This window comes from Parasteatoda tepidariorum, chromosome 4, assembly GCF_043381705.1.
Source record: "Parasteatoda tepidariorum isolate YZ-2023 chromosome 4, CAS_Ptep_4.0, whole genome shotgun sequence".
NCBI classification, from domain to species: Eukaryota; Metazoa; Arthropoda; class Arachnida; order Araneae; family Theridiidae; genus Parasteatoda; species Parasteatoda tepidariorum.
This window is the reverse complement of record NC_092207.1, coordinates 23,837,149-23,858,080: the sequence shown is the minus strand read 5'-3', so window position 1 is coordinate 23,858,080 and position 20,932 is coordinate 23,837,149. Positions and strand designations below refer to the sequence as shown.

General features: G+C 29.5%; 1 protein-coding gene across 1 annotated transcript; it reads left to right on the top strand.

Annotated features, from left to right (window-relative positions):
• The first annotated feature begins 1,153 nt into the window (after window positions 1-1,153).
• LOC107444243 (protein rtoA-like) lies at window positions 1,154-18,753 on the top strand. Its single transcript, XM_016058337.3, has 7 exons — window positions 1,154-1,301; window positions 9,414-9,493; window positions 10,708-10,794; window positions 12,968-13,048; window positions 13,509-13,622; window positions 15,619-15,646; window positions 16,640-18,753. The coding sequence occupies exons 1-7, from the start codon at window positions 1,244-1,246 to the stop codon at window positions 17,617-17,619; spliced, it is 1,428 nt and encodes a 475-aa protein (XP_015913823.2). The 5' UTR covers window positions 1,154-1,243; the 3' UTR covers window positions 17,620-18,753.
• Window positions 18,754-20,932: the final 2,179 nt, after the last annotated feature.

Below are 20,932 nucleotides of genomic sequence, written 5' to 3'. Positions count from 1 at the left end.
TGAGGCAAAAAAGGCCTAAATACTGTGGTAAAGCTGCCTCCAGAGCATCAAATCAGTACATCATCAAACGTCAAATCAGTATAGGTCAAATTGCCTCCAATCTCTCCTACGAATTTCTAGCGATTATAAAGAAGCCGTCAACTTATACTTGACCAACACTTTAGCTCTAGACCTTTTAGAAGGGGTAATCGTTTTCTCTGACTCCTAATCAGCTTCACAGGCTATTAAAAATGGAGAAAGTAATATCACATCCTCTATCAACAATCTACTAAATCAGCTGCATTGCAGGGGAAAATACTGTGTACTATAATGGATACCAACTCATGTAAATACAGTTCCGTATGCGACTAGAGAATCCAATCTTAATGCATATATAACTCAAAATAAATAAAATATTGAGTTACCTCTTATTATTATACTACTTTTATCATGAAAGATGTAATTTGTTTCTAAAAAAGTTTTTTGAAAAAATAATTCCTCTATTAGAATTCACGAGAAAAAAATTCACTTATGCAAAACATAGTTTATCTAGTTATTCAATCAAATAAACTTTTTCCTAAGAACAACGTTTTTTTAAAACTGTTATGATTTAAATTTAAATTTAATCCGTTGTGGAAATAAAACACAAAAATATCATAAGTCACAAGTCAAAAATGTCATAAGCACAAAAATGTCATACATCTTCTCAAAAAAATAAAGTGATAAATGAAACAAGGATTAGCAACTCGACCGATCTGCCTCGTTTATCAGCATTTTACATAAATAATGTATGCACTCTACATGTTTTATATGTTTAAAATATGAATGACTTATGATTAATATTGAAAATAAATAAAATGGGATAGTAGAAATAAAAGTAAATATATTGCATTTAGAAAATATTAATTAAAATAGCATAGAAAATTCATCCAAATATTAAATTAACAAATTAAATTTAAATTTATCATTCAATGTCTACGACTCTTTGATTCATTATTAAAATTCCAACAAGTGATTAAAGTTCTTCAAACTTTAGTTTAGATGTGATCAGATTTAGATTTAGTGCTACCAACTAAAATATAGTTAAGTGCATCAAGTTATTCCTGAAATCAAAAGCCTGAGCTCTTTCGTCAGCGCTAAAATTTCGTGATGTCGTAAAATTTTTAGTGTCTACAGGTGCTGTTATTCATTATTGAGGATAACTATCTTATATAGAAGATGAAAATGCAAATTGCTAAGTATTTGGCACATCAAAGTCAGGGAAATGCTTTACTTCGTGGGGGTAATTTTGCTTTTAGGGTGCTCATGCTTGACAGTTTCGGGTAAGTTAGTTAAGAAAGTTTTGGGAATGTGCTCTTTTTATTGCAGTATCATAAAATAATGACAAGTCTTTTTTTTTAAAGAACCTTTTTTTCACTTTTCTGAATATTTATTATAAAATAGTGAGTTTCAGTTTTCAATTAAGATATAGAGTATTTTGATACAAATCAAATTATTCGGAACTTCAACATGATAATTATTTCAGCAAATATATTCTTTCTACTATAGTATCATAAAAAATAATGAGTTTTTTTCCAATTTTTTTTCCTTTTTATTTTCTTGGATATTTATTACAAAACCATAATCAGTTTGTCTTGAATCATAATCTTGAGTATTTCCATAAAAATTATATTTTTCTGCAATAAAATACGGTAATTATTTCAGAAATTTACTCTAACATAGAGACAAGAAAAATGACGAGTTGCATTTAAACAATCCTTGTTTTTTCTTTTCAGAATTTTTGCATAACATTATGACTTACAATTTCAAATTAAGATATTAAATATTTTCATAGAAATCAAAATATACGTGACTCAAATTCGATAGATATTTCTTCAAAGAGGAAAAACTGTTTCTGAGTTCTTTTTTGTATGAGAAAAAAAGATAAACTCATTGTAGAGGAATTAAGTTAAAGCTGACTGTTGGTACCTTTTGATTTCTATTTAAGTTATTAATTATTTTATGCAAAAATACTTTTTCATCTGGTGCAAAATGAATTTTTTTAAGTAAACTGTTCATATAATAGAAAGAGCCGTAATTTTTTGATAAAGCATGCATATACGAATAAAAACATAATTTAAAACACGTTCGAAATATAACTAAAAATTAGCACTTTGTTGTCACTTTTCATAAGTAATTCAAAATTTTTTTAAAACTTTTTAGTATGAAATTAAATTTCAAATTTTGCACTATAATTGCTGCTGTATAATTTACAACGAAAAGTGTCTTCATATTTCTTGGTTTATTCTAAAATATAGAACTTTAAAGAGGAAAAAGATCCCTATGTTTTGAGGAAAATATTTTACGATTTTGAAATCGTTTTCTAATTTTCATTATTAAACTTTAGTTTTAATAAACTAAAGTCATACAAAACGTTATTATGTTTCTATATATTGTAAAATAATGGTATGTTCATTGCAAATTTCAAAACCAGGTTTAACATTTTATTTTTAAAAAACAATAAATAGACAGTTTTTCCATGTGTACTTTCATATTTCGAGGCAGAAATAATTATAACTTTTCATGGTATTTGATAAAATCGCTTGCATGTTTTTGAAAACTGATAAATCTAAATTGAACTTTAATTCAATTTCTTACCGTTTGATATTTTCATAATATGAATATAATATTCCTTCTTTCTTTTTTTCTTGTAAACTGTGAAAAGGTTTTACATTCTTGGAAAATGATAATTTTAATATTAAAAACAAACAGTTATCATCTCAGAACACGATTTTTTTCAATGCATTTATGAATATTCCAATTCCTTAAGAAAGAGATAAAATAAGTTGCTTATTACAAATTGTTTGCTTTCATAATTACTTATAACTTTAATGGGTTCTGACAGAAAATGAGCATACGTTTAAAATTACAATTCGTTCTTTTTCAATCATATTAAAACAAGTTACTGCAATTTCTAAGCCTATTGAAGAACTTAATTCAGTAATTTTTATAAGGAAGCATTAATATTTTACTCTTTAAACAAATACTTGATTAAATTTTTGAGAATGATTAAATATTTGAGAAACTTACAGTATAATAAGATTTATTATCGTATGTAAAAATCTGTGCATTTCCATTATTTTCAAGATTAAGGAGATCATGCTTTCATAACAAGACTGCAGTAATATAATTGGACTATTACAGTGAAAGCAGAAAACTTTCCTGTTGATAAAAATAAAGCTTTTAAAATTATTTTTAATAATTATTTATTAATACTAAATTTTATAACAGCTGAAAATAAGTTGAATTATGAGGTATACAAATTTTTATATAATTTAAAAGTGATGATTTTAATTGGCAAAGCACAAAATATGAATGAAATCGGCAGATTATAGTTTGAAAAACTAAATTTTAAATATACTAGGGTTTACAATTTGATAACTCAGAAAGTATTCTATCTATTTCGTTCAACTCTATTTCGTATCGTTTGTATTTTGCCATTTTAAATTACTTGACCACTCAGAATAACTTTTGATCTAATAGTCGGATCTTCACGTTCTCAATCTTAATGGTCTGAGGGGATGTTTTCAAATATGCTAGTTAATTAGGGCAGACAATATTTTAAGTTCATTTTTTAAATGTACGATTTTCTTAAAATTCGATTTCTTTGGAACTATTCGACTGATTTTGCTCAGATTTTGTAGTTTGCCATTTAAAATTACATTTTTAAAATGACATAAGAAAATGTATGCCTTACAATTTAAATATTTTAAACTAATATTAAGCAATAAAGGTTTGCTAAAAATTATTTTGTGCATGGAATTATCTTCTGATAAACGCACTTTATGATTGTGCGCAATTATTTTTTATTTCACCTTAAAAGATAGATATGGCGAAAATACGCAAAAAGTAAAATTAGCATTATTATGTCCAAACTTTGGACCGTTCTTCTGACCAAACTATTGGGGCCATATTTTTCAGATTGTGGTTACTGCCTATATTTTGGGGTCAGAAAATCGAATCCGTCGAAGAAAAGATATGTTCATGCTGAGAAATTGCATTTTTATGTCTTATTCCATAACTTAAAATATCGCCTGTACTAACTAATTAGCATATTTGAGGTTGTTCAAGAGCATCCATGTACTCAAGCTTGTTTTCTTCACATTCTTCAAATATTTCATAATGTCTATTCATAAAATAATTTTGGACGTTGACAAATTCTGGATAAATTATTATATCTTCAATGCATCCGATAATTACATCCAGGTAATTGTTGACATCATTCCAATAACAAACTAGCTCCTCCTCGTCTGCCATTATCCACTTTTAATTTTATCACCGATTAAACAAGATGAGTTTGTAGGAGAAGTAAAAAATCTCATGAAAGGTGATACTGTGTTTCCAGAAATAGCAAGGTAAAACCTTTGGATTGTTTTTTTAACTTATTGTAATGTCTTACGAGTTGGAGGTATATTTAAAAATTCTGAATTAAGTACATATCTAAAGCATCCAATAGTTCTGCCAGATAAATATCCCCTTACACTAATTATTGTAAGATATTATCACGTAAAATATTTATATGCTGGATCATTACCATTGATTCATTATCGTATCACCTTAGATGTAAATTTTGGATCATTAATGGTAGAAATGTTTATAGAGAGATTTTTTTTCTAGTCCATAACATGTTTCAAACCTGTGCTAGAAAGTCAAATCATGGGTGATTTACCCAAAGAGTGAGTCATCGCCTCTTTTCCTTTTCATAACGATGGAGTAGACTTTTGTGGTTCCTTTTATTTTAAATTTGAAAACCAGAGAAAAGGAATACTAAATAAAATATTAGTAAGTATATTTGAATGTGTAAGCGCGAACGTGATTCATTTGGATTTAGCGACCGAACTAACCTCAATAGCCTTTATTGCTTGTTGAAAGCGTTTTTTTCAGTCGTAAGGGAAAATGTTCAAAATTATACAGTGACAATGCTAAAAACTTTACAGGTGCATGTGTGGAACTGAAAAAACTTCATAGTAGAGTAAAACATCCAGATCAAATTTTAGCTGATTTCCTTTCCAGGAAAAATATTGAATGGAATTTCATAACCCCAATATCCCGAAATTTTGGTGGTCTTTGGGAGGCCGGGGTAAAATCCTTCAAATATCACCTAAAATGCATTATCGGAAACGCTAATTTGACTTAAGAAAATTTTTTTACAGTTATCTTTGAAATTAAAAGTGTCTTGAACTCTCGATCCTTTACCCCTTTACCTGCTGATTTTGATAACTTTACAAACCTTGTCACCAGGTCACTTTCTAATAGGGAGACCTTTGACTCCAATTGTTGAACCTCAATTCGTTGAGTTACCAGAGAACAGACTTTCTAAATGGCGAAAAGTAACTAAGTATTGTCAAAGAATTCGGAAACTATAAAAAGGGGGACTATTTGAATAATTTACAACAACGATCTAAGGGGATATTTACAAAGAATAATTTTAAAGTTAGTTTACTTTAAGATGAGCTTATGCCAAGTACAAAATGGCTAACAGGGAGAATTTCTGAAATAATTTGCGGAAAGGATGGAAAAGTACGAGCAGTAAATATCCTGAGCAAAATGGCTAACAGGGCGAACTGCTGACATAATTTGTGGAAGGGATGGAAAAGTACGAGCAGTAAATATCCTGAGCAAAATGGCTAACAGGGAGAACTGTCGAAATAATTTGTGGAAAGGATGGAAAAGTACGAGCAATAAATATCCTGTTGCCATATGGTAAAATGTTAAAACGAAATGTTAGCGAACGTGTTCTTCCTATCTATAGTAATTAGTTATTATAATGCGTGCCGACCGGCCTGTGTAGGGGGCAGGGAACTGTCATTGCATTAGAAAGGTCCTGGGTTCGAATTCCGGGCAAGACATGTATGTCTCTCTGTGTTCTATGTCCTTTTTCCTTTGTGTGTGAATGTGACCCGCCCTATAAAAGGGTTGTGGTTGTGTGAATGGCGTGGCAGGAGTCGAATTCCTGGCCATAGATGGCGCCACTGAAAAACAGGAACAATCGCACCATCACTGCCTAAACAGGCATACGACAAAAAAAAGAAAAAAGAAAATTGTAATGCGTATATCGATAACATTTAATTTTTATCATTAAAATCATTTCAAATGTGCGCTTGCTTGAATATATCGAATAAATATTATTGTATTTAATTAGTATTTGCATTTATTGTGTTGAAACTTCTCAAATTTCAAGACTGGGTGTATGTTCAAGAGCAAACAGTGCAGACGCGTCGTCATTGCATGTGTTGCTCTGGCAACCGCTGCTGTTTGATAATTTTTTAGAACTCTTTTTTTCACTGTTCATTAAGCAGTGGTAAATTTCTTGGCGAGTTTACTGTTGAATTGTGGAACCTGAGAGATCCTATAAATATCATTGAAACTGTCCATAAAGAAAATCCCTTCCCTTGAACGATGTTTTTCTTGTTTAATTAAGAATCAGTAATCTAGTCTAAAGGTCAGAGGTCATCTCCTCAATCCATTAAGATTGATCCCTAGAGCGTGAAGATTCAACCATTACATCAAAAGTTATTCAGTTTTTTATTTTGCGCACAGTAAACAAAAACTGCAAAAGAAATTACATTTTTATATCTGGTTTACTTCTTGCAAAAAAATGCTATATTAATCAAAGCATCATTTTGGGTCATATAAATTAGATACTATTAAAAACAAATTGTTCATGCATGAACAAAAAGTATACAGACCATTATGTTTGGCTAAGGTTAATGGGAAACGTCGCCAATAGAAATGGTTTTACCCATATTATATATTAAAATTATTAATCAATAAACTAATACATGTATCCATTGTATTTTGATACACTTGTGAAATTTTGTTTCATTTTCATTAAAAGTTTAGCTTAATCATAGAGAATAATTAGTTGGTTTAACTGCACTAAGCACAAGATTGATATTTAAAAATTCTGTCATTATCTAAGAGATATTTCTTTCATAATATTACCACAAATTGCGAACATGTACCCTTTAAGAATGTATAGTATGAAAAAAGTAACATCATGATAATAGTAAGCATTGAAAAGTAACATCATGATAATCACTAGAACAAATAACTTTTGTTCTATTGATCAATTTTCACCGTCTAGGACTTAATCTTAATGATTTAAAGGGGTGCCTTTAAATATGGTCATTAATTAGAGCAGACGATATTTTAAGTTGCAAAAGTTAGTTAAGGGTTATTATTATTTGTTAAGTGAATTAAAAAAATCTTATAAAAGGAAAAAAAAAACTATTGTGATTCGAATAGTTGGGCTAACGACCCTTTTTTGAATGAACGCAAATGCAAGAACCTAGATGTGTTGATGGTAATTATGATAATCATTGCTAGTGTCATTGCTAATATTGCATATCATTTTTCAAATGCTAGTGTTTCAGACACAATTCTTTTTAGCAGTCAACTTAATAAAATATTTGCATGAAATTAAATTATTTAGAATAATTATAATTTCTTTTTTACTATCTGAATTATTTTAATTAATTCTTTTCTTCTTTCCATTAGTTATGCGTAAAAATAAATTATATAAATGCTAAAATTCATCTGAAACTAAAAAATACCAAATTGATACTTTTCGAAAAATTGTTTTCCAGAAACAGGTTATTAAAAAACAGATATATTGAAAAAAATATAAAGAGAGAGGAGGTAGTGATAGTTTTTTTTAATCATATCATGTAACACAAAAGTTTATTTCAAAATAAATTACCTCCAATATTCTTGAATGAAAGTAAAAAATAAAGAATAGATAAAAATTTTATTGAGTAACATAAATGAAAATTAAATATTTTAATTAAAAAATTGTATGGGGTCTAAAGTTATTTGAAACAAAACAAACGTATTACAGTTCTAAATAATATTCAACATTCAGTTGGGATTCAGTTTAGTACACTTCTAACTTTGGAACATTTATACTTAGTGAATTATATGAGATTTCATGAATGTTAAATTAAAAATTGTTTTTTTAAGCACTTTAAGTTCTAAAATATATTAATATTATTTTTTTATTATAATCAGTTGCTGTACCCCCCCGCACTGCGGGGGTGTTTTTTACGACACTGTAAGGAAGACTTTCTTCTAATTTTCAGCTTTAACTGAATACATTTTTTTACAATACGTTTGGAATCTATGAATTGTAGCTATTTAACGGACGTGGTAATTTTTTGATTAGAAGAGGGTTAAACACTTAAGTTTTTTTGCTGCCTTTCATTGCTACAAAAGCCAACATCAGGCCGAAGAAGAAGTCTTTCTCCACTAAACATAATGTGTTGGATAATAAAAAAAGTGCCAACTATTTCTCTTGAGACCATTTTATTAAGAAGCAATTTCATTTATTACTGAAAGAATAACATTTAGCGAGAAGTGCTAAGAATTCTCCTTATCACAATGGAAAGGCTTTTTTTGCCAAAATGAGTAAAAGGCTATTATTTAATAATAAACTGTTGATTGCATTTTCCTAATACAATAAAGTATTATTACGGGACAGTTTAATAATGTTAGTGTTTCATACAAATTTTCTTTTATTTCCCTTTAGAAAAATAATAATTTTATTCATATTGCTCATTTTCCAATTTAATAAAAGATTATTCTAATGTGGGTTATTTTATTCTGTAAAAGATTATCCATATGAGCTTCATTTTACCTCAAATGTAAAAAGAAACTAAAAATACAAAGAGATACAGCCAGATTGCGAATTGTGAAGACGATAGTCTATAACACTTTCAAGCTCGTGAGACACCGTATATATATATATATATATTCCATCTAATACGTAATATATGTATATATCTATTAATGAACGGCTGATAACATGTAGGACCACCTTTAGCCCTCAAAACTGCTAGCACCCGCCTTGGTATAGTAGTCTGAGCTATCTGGTACCAAGCGCTCACCATCTGGTCCTGCAATTCCCTCACTTTGCGAGGGGGTAGCGTGGCAGCACGAATTTGGTTTTCCAAGTAGGACCACAAATGCTCTATTGGATTAAGGTCAGGTGAATTTGGAGGCCAAGACATCACTTGAAAGTCACTGGAATGTTCCTCGAACCAATCCACGACGATTCGACCCTTATGACATGGTGCATTATCCTGTTGGTAAACACCATCCCCCGCAGGAAAAACTGTTGCCATGAATTGGTGAACCTGGTCTGCAACTATGTTCAAGTAGCTTACAGACGTCAGGGATTGTTCTATGAGGATTATGGGTCCTAATGTGCCCCATGAAAACATTGTTCCTGGGCGATATGTATTTTAAGAATGCTATAAGTGATGTTTTAAAATTAAAGTGAAATGCCTGAATCAATTCATGAAAATAAAAGTTAGAAATGTTATGCATTCATTTAACTTTGAATCTTATTTATCATTTGAAAGCAAAATTTCAAAGAAAAAAATATTATTTTACAGCTCATCCTGGTGATGAAGTCTGCTGTGACAAATGCTGTGATCAAGTCAAAGGCTCGTGTAAGTCATTGACTCTTGAGCAGGTAATATATTGCTTAAAAAATTGTTTTCAATAATTTTAATTAAATAAACGGAAGGACTGAGCAGCATTTTATTTTAATGATATTCTTAAAACGGGTAAAACAGTCTGAGTTGTGCAAGAGTTTAATAAACAACAACCAAGAGGTACACCTCGTCCGAGTCGCAATATTGCAAAGAGTATATCTAGAACTTACGAGCTCTTCAATACCTACTGTCTTTTTTATAAATATTTCTATTGTAACAAATATATTATTTTCTATAATTTACTTTTGAAACATTCTTATTTGTAAAATATATATATATATATATATAAAATCAAAAATTACATAAAGTAAAAGAAGTCCTAAATAAGTCATTATTAATTAAAAAATAAACGCTTAAACGACTTTAATTTTTAATTTTGTGTTGTGTATAAATTTCTTAAGAACTGTTTAATTTTCTGTGCAAAGGTTGTTTTTTGTCGATGTAATTTACTTTAATTTTCATTAACTGTTTCTTACATAACTTAATAGAATCATAAATAAAAATAAATGTTATAGAATATTACATATTACAACGCATGAAATATATAATATACTTCCTTCCATTATTTATCTTAATGGTTGTGGTTCTTACAGTAATATTTCAGATAGAGTAAGAATTTGAAATGCAAAAAAGATTACAACTCGGAGTTGCAACGATATCGTTTACTTTCAGTTTACCGAAACGTGAATTACATAACATAATCCCATAAATCCCGAACTTTCATAATATTCCTTTACAGAATAACCTCTTACGTAACTCTTGCTTTAAAGAAATATATTTGAAAATAATATTTTTACCCAGTATTTTCTGATGCGGTTAGTTTATTGAATTGAAAATATTTCATTTATTCGAATACGTACTTAAATATTTTCACAAATAAATACTGGTTCAATGAAAAAAAATTATGCATTTATAGCAAAAATAGAAACAAGTATATTAATAAAAAAATACAACAAATTATTATTTAATTTTTATTTACATACATAATTTAAATTCGGTTTAGAAGAAGATTTCAAGCAATTTTAATTTAGTGATTATGAACAAATTTGTTTCAAATCGTATTATAAAATTTTAATTAAAAAATTAAGATAAGATAGTTATATTTTTATGTAGTGCTTTTGTGTATTGAACTTTATGCTTTTTTTCATATTTGAAATTTTTTTTTGTTTTCATATTTTATTTGTTTTTATAGATAACACCATGCTCGTATAGTTGTAATTGTGATGGCAACTATACGTATGCCGTGGAAAAAACCTTTACTAATTGCGGAAGCGGCAAAGTAAGTACATTTTATTAATTAAGAATTTTTGGCATTTTTTTTGTAGTAAGTATTTATCATTGGAATTGTTTACTACCAATATGTGTTGATAGACTAATAACTTAGGTAGGCAGCTCACAGTGGTACTTAAATCTATTATCACATGAATTTTTAAAAATCAAATTAAGAGACAATAATAACTCTAAGGAGAAAATCCGTCGAGTTTTGAGGCTTATTATGAATTTCTGAGGATGGTGTGGTTTGGCGGCAGATTTCCCTTTGATATCGCATTTACATCTGAATCAATAAGTTAAATGTCATTAAACTTAATCAAAATTCCTTTGTCAATAAATTTTAGTGAGCCGTGATGGATTAGGGGATTGAACATTCGTCTTCCAATGAGGTGAACCGGGTTCGATTCCCAGCGATGACTGGCAGATACGAATTGCACCGACCACAGGGCTAACGTAGAATATTCTCAGTAGTAGATGGATCATGGGTTAGAGTCCACTTGCCATCAGGCTAACCGTGGAAGGTTTTGTGTTTTTCCTCTCCCTGTAACCCAAATGCGGGTTAGTTCCATCAAAAAGTCCTCCACGAAGGCAAATTTCGCCTAATACTGTATCCGGGAGTTCCCTTGTCTGCTGAGTTGGGTTCAAAATTACAAAGCTACGGAGCTGAACATTAGTAGTCGTTAACCCAAAAAATGAGTCGGCTGTTCAACGACGGTTATAAATTAAAATAAATTTTAGTATTAGTCTAACGCCATTAAAGTGGTTTGTAACATGCGTATATAGTAAAGATCAGTTCGAAACGTCAAGCAAATATATTTTTAAAATTTATTTTGGCAACAAATAAAGCGATAACTAGCCAATGTTGACTATCTTTCTTTTTAAGAATTCACTTTAATTGCTCATTTATTGGCCAATGTTTTCCGCCAAAGTAAGGTCAATTTTAAAATTTACACTGTGAAAGAGAATCTGCGGCATTATTGGAAAATTTCTAGGAAACTGGGATTCTAGAAACTTTTTTCGAAAAAATTAGTGCATTAGACTTAGTAAACATAGTTACAGTAATATTTACTATGAATCATTGAATTACTATAATTAAATAAATATTACTATAAAAGCTTTTATTATAATGTAATTTTTATTATAATTAATTAATTTTAATTATTATTATAATTAATTTAATTCATAGTAATTCAGTGATTTTACAGCAATTATTACTGTACAGAAATGAAATCAACGAGTAAAATGAATTTTACGGGTGCTGCACTCAGAGGTCTAATACTTTTTACCGTAATTTGATCCGGGATTTTTTACCGTGGGATATTTACAGTCACATTTAATGAGGCTTATGCTTTATAAAATAAACAATTTTTATTATTTTAGAGCATTATTTCGTGTTAAAAAACGTCATTTACTTATATCTGTATTAATTTAAATGTAAAACATAAAGACAAAAAAAAAAAAANAAAAAAAAAAAAAAAAAAAAAAAAAAAAAAAAAAAAAAAAAAAAAAAAAAAAAAAAAGAGAGAGATTAACGAAGAAAGTTAAGAAAAATATTAATAAGCTGCAAGTACATAGGACCTTTAAAATAAGTTAAAAATAAGAAAAAGAGATTGAAAAAAAAATACATAAATTTTTTAAAGAGAAGTAGAAAAATTATTAATAAATAAAATGTTTTTAAAAAATATTTGAAAGTTTATAAAAAAAAATAATATAAAAAGCTGGAAAATAAAGCAAGTAAAAGATATAATCGCTTCATCAGCTCCGACGATTATATCCACAAAAAGAGTGCTTTCTAACATTGTATTACTATAGTCAAGGCAAAATATATCAATACAATACAATACATCAGTGCTATCATATTGATATATTTTGCTTTGGCTACATCAACGCAATATTAGAAAGCACTCTTTTTGCGGATATAATCGTGTGAGCTGATGACGAGATTATATCTTTCAATTATTTTGTTTTTCCGAATTTTTAATTCTCTTTTTAATTTTTAAATATTTTTTTTAAATATCTTATCTATTAAAAAGTGTTCTTCTCTTTAAGAAATTTATATATACATTTCTAATGTCTTCTTCGTATTTTTAACTCATATTTTTTTTTTGTCTTAGATACATATATATAAAGAAAACGAAGAATTATTTTAATAATTTTTGTTTCTTTTATCTTCTTCTTAGCTCTGCTATCAAGGAGATTGCTTACCCGTAGTTCCTGATCAGTGTGAAAAATTATATGGGAAACACTTCATTGGTCTTCTGGTAAATATCCATCATTATAAAAAATATTTGCTTAGTAAAATTGAATGGTTATATATAATGTAATTATTCACAAACTACGCAAAAGCACTAAAATAATATAAAAGTACTGTATGTTCATAAATATTAATACACTATATTGCGTGTACTTCTTTCGATATTTTATTTTTCAGTTGTTTTTACACATTAGGTTTCAAGTTAAAATTATAATTTTATTTAATTAATGAAATTTCAGAAATGTATTTCAGTATTAAAAGTTTAGGTCTTCTAAGATTTCGGATTATCCAGAATCCTTAACACTGACAGTTTCCTTAAATCTTAGATCATTTCAGATGTGTATGAGGAATATTTTAGTTTTTTCTACAATTAAGTCATTTAATAACTTATATAACTTTATAACATGAGCAAACTTTAAACATTAGTATTTTATTTATAAGTTATATAGATATTTATGTTATTTTAGAATCCTAGCAATCCATGTGTGTATTACTGCTACAGCGAAAATCAGCCCTGTCAGCAATATGAAGAGAATTTTCAAGATGGAGCAAGTTGCTTTACTTATAATAATGTTTACGGGGTAAGTTTTAAATTGAAACATGTAACTGTAAATTCTTGCATGCCTGAAACAATTCTATTCTGAGTAGAATCGTTTAATCAGAGTGTTGTTTATAAGATGCACTGTAAAAAATGGATACTCAAATTTAACTAAGCTTTCTTCGTTTTTGACGAAACAGTTTCCTGGTATAGGTTAAAACGAACATTTCGTCAAAGTGACGAAATAATTATTGTCTCTTTTTCGAGGAAATGAATTTCTTCAATAATAAACGAATTTCTGCAGTAGCTTTCCAAAAATAAGCCCTCGTATAGTGCTACCATTTCTAATACTTACTTTTTTATTTTATTTTATAACCGTCGTTGAACAGCAGACCCAATTTTGGTTTTACGACTACCAATGTTCTACTCCATAGCCTTGCAATTTAGAACCTAATTCAGAAGACAAGGGAACTTCTGGATCAAGTAGTGGGAGAAATTTACCTTCATGGAGGACTTTTTGGTGGAACTAACCCGCATTAGCTTTACGTGGAGAGGAAAACTACGAAAACCACCCATTGTTAGCCTAATAGCAAAGGGACTCTAACCCATGATCCATCTACCACTGAAGGTATTTTACATCAGCACTGTGGTCGATGTGAGCCAGCTGCGGAATTCGTATCAACCAGTAATTGCGGGGATTTGAATCCCGTTCACTTCACAGAAATGTGAGAGTTCCATCCTCTGAGCCACCATGGCTCCGATAATCACTTTATCGCGTGTACCATATATCTGGGTCAATGACACTTGTGCTATTTTAAGAAAGACAAGTAGAACACAGAGATGAATTACACTAATGCCCGAAGAAGGATTCTAACCCAGGTCCTCCTGATGCGAGACCATCTTCTTGACTACCATACAACAAGTCGGCTTATTCCTTCACTTTACTTTTGGATCGTCTAGTCTTCAATCTAGCTTTGTCGTTCCAGTTGAAAATCTCTCACAATGAGGCTTGATGAGGTTTGGAGTGGAGGAAACATTTTTCGTCTTATATTTGAGGATTCCTATTTTGTCACAAATCACGTGATTTCATGACAAAATAATTCTTAACCAGAATGAAATATTGCTCAAGGATTGCTAAATCGTCAAAAGTGAGAGTTTTGTTTCGGAGAGTGTTGAAAGTCAGGTTGTTTTTCTTTATCATATTTGACAGAACTTTTAAAAAGAATCACTATTTTAGATCACTCCCCCCCAAAACAAAATTAGAAACCTCATGGAGAACAATCAAATTTTCAGAGTCTTCGGAAAAAAACCCATTTAGATGGTCCAAATATGAGTGGGTCAGAAATTAGCTAGTTCTATCAAAGGAAATGAAAAATGAAAAATAATTACGTTTAGGAACAGCTGTAACAAGTTTGTTTTGTATGCTATCGAGTGGCACAAAACAGGAACAAAATCTCATGGATGTTAGCAAGTTGTACATTTTAAAACTACACCCTGAAGAAGTAAAAAAAAAACATAGTAAACGAGCCAATTGGTAGGACTGTCTTTTAATGAATAATTTTTTCCAAAATTTATGGCTTAATTACATCAGTTAGTATTGATTATCAATGATAAAATGATCAGAAATCTGGTTTAAAAAATAGAAAAGTATTTACAAATACAGTTTTATTCAGACGTTTCTAAATTTTGCAAAACATNTCGACAGATTTAACGTGCATCAGTCACCATTTACTACACGGGGAGTCTTCGGCCGGCGAGGATCGAACCCACGACCTCTTGGATATGGGCCCAGCGCCCGGAAATCTGGTTTTAAAAATAGAAAAGTATTTACAAATACAGTTTTATTCGGACGTTTCTAAATTTTGCAAAACATAACTTTCGAATTTTAAAATAAAATTTATTTTTCGAAGTTCTTTTTAAGTTTGGGAAAATTTTACGATTTTTTTTTCTTGTGAAACGAAACGAATTACATTGAGTTGATTATAATTGATTATATTTTATATTATTATATTATAATGGAAAATGTATTTATCTTGTAGCAATGTTTGAAGGGAAGATGCGTTGAAGGTAAGGTTCTTTAAATCTATGTTTAGCAAATTTTATTGTAATTTTAAGTTAGTACAGTGCTTTAGGTATCTCATTTCAGAATAAGTATGGTATAATTTAATTTGAATATTCGTTTTTTATGCTTAAATTATTTGTTCTAATAAAAGTTTGATCTCAAGAGTTTGGTAACTTTCGAAGTTAGATGCTTTCCATACAGTTTTAATGAATTTCAAATTGAAAAATGAAATCGCCACTTTTGACTTGAAATTAATTAGGTTTTGTTTAATAGCATTTTTATGCATAAACGAATGTTAATAAGGTGGAAAAATTTTAAAAAGTTGGAAAAAAAAGGATAATTATGATACCGACTTAGGTACTAAATTTCATTAGCTTTGGATCAACCTTATTCGAAATCACTATGTTGTGATTTTTACTTTAAACTTCAAATGCTAGGAACAGAGGAGGTATTCAATTATCATTTGCCAAGAATCTGCCACGTAAAAGTTTTTCGATGAAATTTAACACAAATGTTAAGTTGTTATTTTAAAGTATTAAAACTATCCGTGATAATTTATAAATATTGATGTAAATGATTGATATTAATGGGGAAACCCTTTTGAATCTCAACAGCTTCATTACTAAATTTGAACTCTAAACATTTTCTTGTAGGGAACTCATTGTTAACTCATTGAAGTTATCTTTTTCTAAACTCTTTGTAATTTCATGAGTGCATGCATGATAATAAAAGTAATTGAACCTCAACTATGAGCTGACAATATATTTTGATCACGTTTAAATGAAAAAAAAATATTGTTAAGAAAAAGTAGTAATATTGTTGAGAAAAAGTAGTAATATTGTTAAGAAAAAGTAGTAATATTGTTAAGAAAAAGTAATGTGTATAAGGGAGGCCTCTTTGGTAGTAAATTTTATCATTATCGAGGAAAAAATAAAAGTTTAATCAGAAATAAAAGTTTTTATATGGTATTATATTTAATGGAAATAATATATCTTCAGGAGGATTAATTTTCAACAGAGGCTCGAAGACAACAACATCTTCTGCTGCGGCAGCCGCGTCAGCATCTTCGGCCTCCAGTTCAAACGGATCCTCGAGTTCAGCAGCATCAGCAGCCTCGGCAGGAAGCTCATCAACAAATGGCGGGCAAGGAAGTGGAGTTTCTAACGGGAGTTCTACAGCTAATAGTAAGAGCACTTCGTCCAGCAATGCTTCTGGTAAAAAGGTTAAAAAAGACAATACAGGGAACGGAAATGGACGAGGAAGCAGTTCCCACAGCTCTTCCAGTTCAAGATCAGAATCTTTTTCAAACAGCAACTCAGAATTCGGTGGAGGAAATTCTGCAGCTGGAAGCGCCAGTGGAGCTGGATCGCAGTCATTTGCAGGAACCTCTGGGAATGGAGGAGCAAGCAGTAGTGCCGGGTCCTCCTCCAGTTCCTTCTCTGCCAGCGGAGTATCAGCCACAGGAAGTAACTTATACTCCCAAAGTAACAGCGCCGCTGGAGCAAATAGTTTCGCTGAAAGCAACGGAGGCGGATCTAACTCAAACAGTATCGGCTCAAGCTCAGTCTCCAACAGTTACGCAGCTTCAGGAAGCAGTGCCGGAAGTAACTCAAACTCAGCCGCCAACAACAACGCAATTTCCGGAATCAGTGGAGGAAGTAACTCAAACAGAATCGCCAGCAGCTACACAGGAAACAGTGCAAGCAGTTACTCAAACGCAGCTGCTAGCAGTTACTCAACTTCTGGAAACCCCGGAGGGAGTGACGCAATCTCATCAGCAAACAGTTTCGCTGAGTCTGGAAGTTACGCCAACTCCGCCGGAGGAGTAAATACAGCTGCCAACAGTCTTTCTTCATCATCATCATTAGCTGGTGCTTTTAGTGGTAATCAAGCATCCGGAGAAACACCAGATGAATCAGGTGGTTCAGCAGCAGCAAATGCAGCAGCATTTGCTGGAAGCTCCGCATTTATAAATTAATGTTAGTGTGGTGGTCTTTCGAATATCTCGAATAAAAACGAATTACAATCTTTCATTTCATGCACTGCATTATCATCAGAACAATATTTCTTTTCTTTAAAATTACGCAAATAAATTTAATTTCGAAAATGTTAAAAGGCTTATGGTTAAAGAAACTAAAAATAATTTTTTCACAAGTCTCAGAAAAATTTGTATGCTTTGTTTTTTATAGAAAAAGATGCCTGGTTGCTGACTTTTTGCCAAATTAATCTTTCTTCTTCTTAAACAATAGCTCTATAGGCTTCTCCTTTTTGAAATTAATAAATAGCTCACCAAGTTAGTTCATAAATGACTTTTTTAATTAAGCAGTAGCTCATAAATAGCTCTTTTAATTAAAAAAAATAGAAAATTTAAATTCTGTTTTTTTACTAATTTACAGACATACTTGTAAAAAAAAAGTATATTTTTAGACAAAATATGTTTAAAAATGAAAGTGTTTAGATAGGAGTGACTTAATTTTAATTCAGAAAAATGTTTTGAAAAATACGGTTGTTAAAATAGATATAAATATTTTAATTTCTACGGTGAATATATAATGTGAGCAATTTTCGCATAAAATTATATAAAGAAAAAAACTAATATCTGAAAACTTTGATCATAGTATTTTCTTGAAATAGTATCACCGCTTTGAAGTATAAATTGTTGATATTGCCTCTTTGAAGTTTTCCATTTTTTTAAAGGAAATTGTCTTTTTAATCTCTTAATTATACTCTATATGAATGATATTTTCAAATGTTTGACAAAATTTATGAAAATAACACTTTTTAAAAAGTTTAAGTCTGTTATTAGTATTATTTAGCAGTCGAACTTATTTAGAGAAATTAAGTAATTTTCTGTTTAGTTTCTGTAATAATTGTAAATAAATAAACAATAAAATTGGTATCTCCGAAAGAAATGTCATTACCAAAACTTTATTGTTTTGAAAATAAATTTTTTAACAAATTTATTAATACTTCAATTAATAATATAGATAGATTAAAAACACAACTAATTTGTATGATGATATTGAAATTGTATTGCTGCATGTTATTTTGAACAAGTTTTTGTTTTGCTTGTTTCAATAAATCATTATTAATAAACCTATAATTTGTATAATTCTACTGCACTGTACTTTAAATTTGTTAAAAGCAATATTACAAGTTGTTTGGTAATAATACTGGTACAAGTATATACTTTTCATCTTAATTTTTCTTAAAAATTTATTTCAAAATTTATGGAGGTTTGAACAGTACTCAGATTATAAAAATCCTTTTAACATATTAAGTTGTCAGTTAATAAATAATTTTAACTTTTTAAAATAGAAAAAAAAATATTTGTTTTTAAGTGAGAAGAAAAGTTAATAACGAAAATGTAACACGATGTTTAAACCATTTGTTTTAATTTCAAACTTATATAATAATATTTTTGCAGAAAATTCAGCATAGGGCGGTTTATCAAAAGTATTGAAACAACGTATGTTATATTAATGTTTGATTTTAAACAAAATATAATAAAAAGTCTTACTTAAAAATGGTTTAAATGTTGAGTCCCAAAACAAATCAAATTCTAACATAAGTGATTAAATACTTCTACATTGAACTATTCTATGAGCGAGTTTAATACGATGGAAAACAATAATCTAGTTCAGACTTAATATAAAAGAGGATTCGAAAAGCAATTTTTCAGATAAATTTGCAATTATATGAGTAAATTAGTAAGTTTAAATTTTATTCCAATAGGACTGGAAGCTAAATTGGTTGAAGCAAATCTGTGTTAATACAATAAAGGCAATTGATATCTTTTAATTGAATCATTTTTAATTTTTATATAACTTTCTGTTTGTCGTTATGAAAACAAGCAATAAAGAGAAGAGGACGGTCAATGAGCGAATCATGTAAAAAACATACATATAAATTACTTATTCATGTATTTAAATTAAATAGTTAAGCATTGCATTTAGATGATAAATATTTTAATGAAGCATTATCCTAATGAATACATGTAGATTTTTCGTAAATACTATGCTTAATAATGAAAGCATTTAACGGATTTGTTTTTATTTCTAATTAATAATACAATGCAGTTTTTCTTTGCCTAATTATACTAATAGAACGAAGATCATACATTTTCCCAACTAAACGCATAATGAAACATTGTTATTTTCGAATAAAATGTTGATTTCCTCAAAACATCTCGTTTCGACACCATTGTTGAAGTTGATATCCGACGTTGCCATTTGTGTTGGAAAGTTAAACATTCTTTAACGGTCTATATTATTTGTCTGTTGCCCTCAGTTGAAGATTTAGATAAGCAATGAAAATAAATTAAATAAACTCCTAAGCAGAAAACAGCAAAACAATTATTTCTATCTCTTTCTGTTTCACTCATATTGATTTGTCAAATTGTTTGCCATTTTTACAGAATTCAGTAAAAATCCCAAAGTGGTAAATGAATTTTAAGACATGAAAGTTTTTTGAGCAAATATCTGCATCAGAGAGCAAAAAAACCAGTGAGATTTATTATTGCACAATATAAATAGAATAAAATAGTTAGAAATTAATAAGATGCAGTTATTTTATTCAACAGAGTTGAACTAAAGTGTTTCATTCTAATCAAAATGGTTAAAATTTTTAAAGTTACACAGTAAAAAATGCACGGTCATAACTTCCTGAATATGGACCGTGTTTTCTGGATCATAAGAAACAAAAAATGCACGATGAAAACTTCCAGAATATGGTAAAACTTTTCGAGGGAAAAACGATAAATGTTATACAGTGTTTACTGTGTAAAAATATGACACATAAGAAACAGCAAAATGTACGGAATGAATTTATAGGAAATTTACAAGAAAAAGATATTTTTTTATCGTGCTATGTTTATCATAGGCAAAATGGTTAAAATTAATAAAGGTATTTAGAAATTAATGTAATGTCAAAACTACTAACTATCTTAATATCTAATCTGATAATCTAAGCTACTGCTTATGAATTCGGGTGGATATCACGTGGATGGCTAGTATCTTTAACACATATCGTTGTTGATTTTTTGAAGGTAAACACATCTCGAAATTTGTGTCTACGGAAATGGAAGCAGCTCAAAATGCATGTTTACGAAATTGTGCATAGCTTGAAATGTGTGGTTTATGAAAACGAACACAGTAAAAAAAAAAAAAATAGTGCGTGGAGTCCCTCTGCGCGGATGAAGTTAAACTTCGTAACCTACGACGTTAATTGTAGAAGAATCAGCAGTAGTAGAAGGATCACTAGTTCTATTCAACGACTCTTTTTCCTGCTCC